This window comes from Morone saxatilis, unplaced genomic scaffold, assembly GCF_004916995.1.
Source record: "Morone saxatilis isolate NCDOM2014 unplaced genomic scaffold, NCSU_SB_2.0 Contig20, whole genome shotgun sequence".
In the NCBI taxonomy this organism is placed as follows: Eukaryota; Metazoa; Chordata; class Actinopteri; family Moronidae; genus Morone; species Morone saxatilis.
The window spans coordinates 24,913,579-24,917,109 of NW_023339763.1; the positions used below are offsets into that span (position 1 = coordinate 24,913,579).

General features: G+C 38.2%; 1 protein-coding gene across 1 annotated transcript in view; it reads left to right on the top strand.

Moving 5' to 3' along the window:
• The window catches only part of zpld1a (zona pellucida-like domain containing 1a), a 13,420-nt gene that overhangs the window by 3,254 nt on the left and 6,635 nt on the right, over positions 1-3,531 (top strand). Inside the window, 2 exon segments of the mRNA XM_035666060.1 lie at positions 515-582; positions 1,554-1,651. Coding sequence (XP_035521953.1) covers positions 515-582; positions 1,554-1,651 — 166 coding nt within the window.

Below are 3,531 nucleotides of genomic sequence, written 5' to 3' on the forward strand. Positions count from 1 at the left end.
AACAAGATGGTACATCTCAAGGGGTTATTCCTAATAAAGAATTTCCAACAAAGGGTAATGTATTCAGAGACACCACAAGAAGCGGGATAAAAAATTACGACAGAGTTTACTCAACATGACGCAGGGTCACCAAATTGGAACTTTCTCAACTTCAGAAAGGTTTCAGGGCTTTTTTATATTATTATCATCCAGTTATTCTGTCCACGTCCTTTATCTAAAATTCACACAACCAGTCAATGGATCTGATGGAAGAATAAGTAATTTTTCAGAACAGATGTATATAGGAAGGCTAAATTCAAGTTACTGATTAGAAGTCAAAGTTAAAGACTATAAAAGCTCGTCCAGACTCTGCACTGTATGATTTATATGGTGTAAAGACATTGTGTATAAACCACATACAGTAGCGAAAGAGGACTCCTTTTAAGGTGCAGCACGTGTGTTCTTCTTCAACGGTATTGTGAATATTAGTAAATCCACATCTGTTTGCTTTGCTTTGATCTTCATTGAAGGTCAGCAGCTGCGATATCAGTGAAGGACAGCAACGGTACCTTCGTCAGCACGTTGAATCTGCTGCTTTACAATGTAAGTTCACATCACATTCAAAATCTGTTATTTTGCTGCACTCTGAGCTGAGACTGCTGCACTGGAGACAAAGCTACACGCCAAAATGTGTGGAGTTGATCTGCACCTTTTACATCTGCAATTCCAGTCTTTACTGAGAATGAGGATACCCGTTTGAGACAGTAAAAGACACCAATGACTGAAAAAGCCTTTTATGCAGCTCAAGCAAAATGACCTTTAATCCTGTAATTGGAGGTGATTATACTCAATTATCCTCAATTCATTTCAAACCTTGTGCTAAATTTACTGAAGTCAAACCAATAAATTGACTGCACTTATATTAGTTATAGTTACTTATTATAGCACCTTTAGTCTTCTGACCACTCAAAGCTCTTTACACTACAGGTGACATTCACACACATCCATACACTGATGGCAGAGGCTAACATGCAAGGTGCCAACTACTCATGAGAAACTAACTAATCCCATTTGCACACACTCATTTCGTCAGCAAATTGGAGTTCAGTTTCTTGCTCAAGGATGCTTCGACATTGAACTGCCAACAGCCAGAGCCCTTTTCTATCATTGAGTAAGCTGATGACCCCTGACTAAGTGACATATTTTATAGATATTTAATATTATTTTGACAACTGCACAATAAAACCAAACAGTGAACTGAAACAGTGGAATGTGTAAAATGAAAATTTTGAGCAGATTATTTCATTTTCTTTCTCTTCAGAGATATAGTCCTACTGTGTATATTTTTATTTAGTTTTGTTACACGCATCAAGAAGGCCTTGTGAGCCCCCCCCAAGAAGTTTTGGCAATCCCTTGTGGGTGTCCTGATCCCCAGGTTTGGAACCACTCTCCTAAGCTACGGAATTCTACGGAAAAAAGATCTTGGATATTTATGAACTGTAGTGAAACTGAACAAATCACTCTCAACAGGATGTCAGGAAATGTGCTGAAATACTCTTGTGGTGCATTTACAGGACTCATCATACATTCAGCAGCTGTCCATCCCCATGGCAGGACTGACCCTGAAGACGCGTGTGTTTGCAGCTGTAAAAGCTTCTAACCTGGATAGGAGGTATTCACTCAACATCTATACACTCTCTAGTCTGTGAAAATAAACTTCATACTAAACTACAGCTCTAATTTGAAGCCCTCAACAGAGGCAAAGAAGGTTACTGTATCACTTTGTCATCCACTATCATGTGTCTTCTGCTAAATTGTTGGATTATTATAATGGAAATAATGCAATTAGTGAGAAACCCACACAATATTGACTGTGGCTGTAAAATGTCATGATATTGAGGTTATGTAGAAGAAGAGAAGGGACTTCTAACACAACTTAAGCTACTTCCAAGGTGCACAGAGAAGGGGAAAGATGGTTACAAGCATACATAGAGAAATTGAAAATCAACAGTGAAAACTGTGAGAAAAAAAAATATTATTATTTTATATATAATTTACTGGATAGTAAGGGAGGAGACATAGAGAGGGGATGACATGCAGCAAAGGGCCACTAGTTGGAGTCGAAACCATATATGTATATGTATATATATATATTATATATACTGTCAATAAGTCAAACCCATGACCGCTGCAGCAAGGACTCACCTGGCAGAACTGGCGCCCCATGAAAAAGTGTGATAAAGATAATAATATAGTATAGTATTATATATAATAGTACAATATGACTGTTACTTTAGATGTAATGTGTACAGGATGGGGTGGGAGTGAGGATCAGAGGGGGTCCCAGAACTTGTTGACCAGGCCAGCAGCAGATGGGAAGAAGCCATTCTTGTGGGGTGAGGTTTAGAAGGAAGTCTATGGCCACACGGTTGCAACTGTCGCAGGTTTGATTCCAGCAACTTCTGTTGCATGTCATCCCCTCTCTCTCTCCCGTATCCTGTCTGCCTCTTCACTGTCCATATCCAATAAAGGCAAAATATAATCTTAAAAAAACCTCTAGCAATGTAGTATAAAGGACAACTGTATTACTGTACTGTCTTGAGTCTGATTTGAACCTCTTCACTGATCTAAATCAAAGTCTTTTTAATACTTGCAAATAGTGAAAATGCATGAAAATCACACGTTACAAACACTGCTGGTCCTAGCATTTTTTGATTTGATTTAGATTTTTTGAAAACAACAACATTTAGGTCATGAAAGGGGAAAAAAACAGGACTTCCCATCTGTGAGCTTTCATGACCTAAACATGTAATTCTGGACTGCTTTGTGAATGTTGCTTTTCTCCCCATTTGGGCTTAAATCACAATCTAATGTAATTAATGAGGGACGATTCCCTGGTGAACAAATTCTTAAGGGGTTCCATGGTCAGCAGCAACATTTTTAATACTTCTGGCATTTTATTTGTCTTGCTTCAGTCGGACAGACGTATCTCCCCTTTGGTTTTGACTCAGAATTAATGATGTGAAGTCTTGTGATCATTCTATCTTGCCTGTGGGGCTGATGGTGGGTGAGGGTGTAAACAAAAGGACTGTACACATTTTGGATCATTGTTTACCCTACCACCACATCTTTAGTCACCAGTAATAAATGAACACAGTCTATGCCAATGTCCAACCCTGTCTCCTTGAAATTATGTGAGAAAATCCATTTGACAGAATGCCACTTGGATTACGTTTTCTTACAACATAATGAAGAAACGCTGTTAATTAACAGTTACAAAATGTTGATAATGAATGTGTCAGCAGAATGTTCACTCACAATGTCTTTTATTTGTTTTCCTACAATATTACCCATAGCAACTAATAATTCAACTTTGTTAAGGTCAGAGAAAGATGGTGGTCTCAGTGGCAGATCATAATAAATATTCATGGCCAGAGGGTGGCATGGAGACTTTAAGGGGTGGCAGAAATCTGCTGATTTAATCACAAACAATCACATATATCAATATTTGCTTGGAAAAGCCCCCAAATGAAGATATTTGAACTCAAAAAC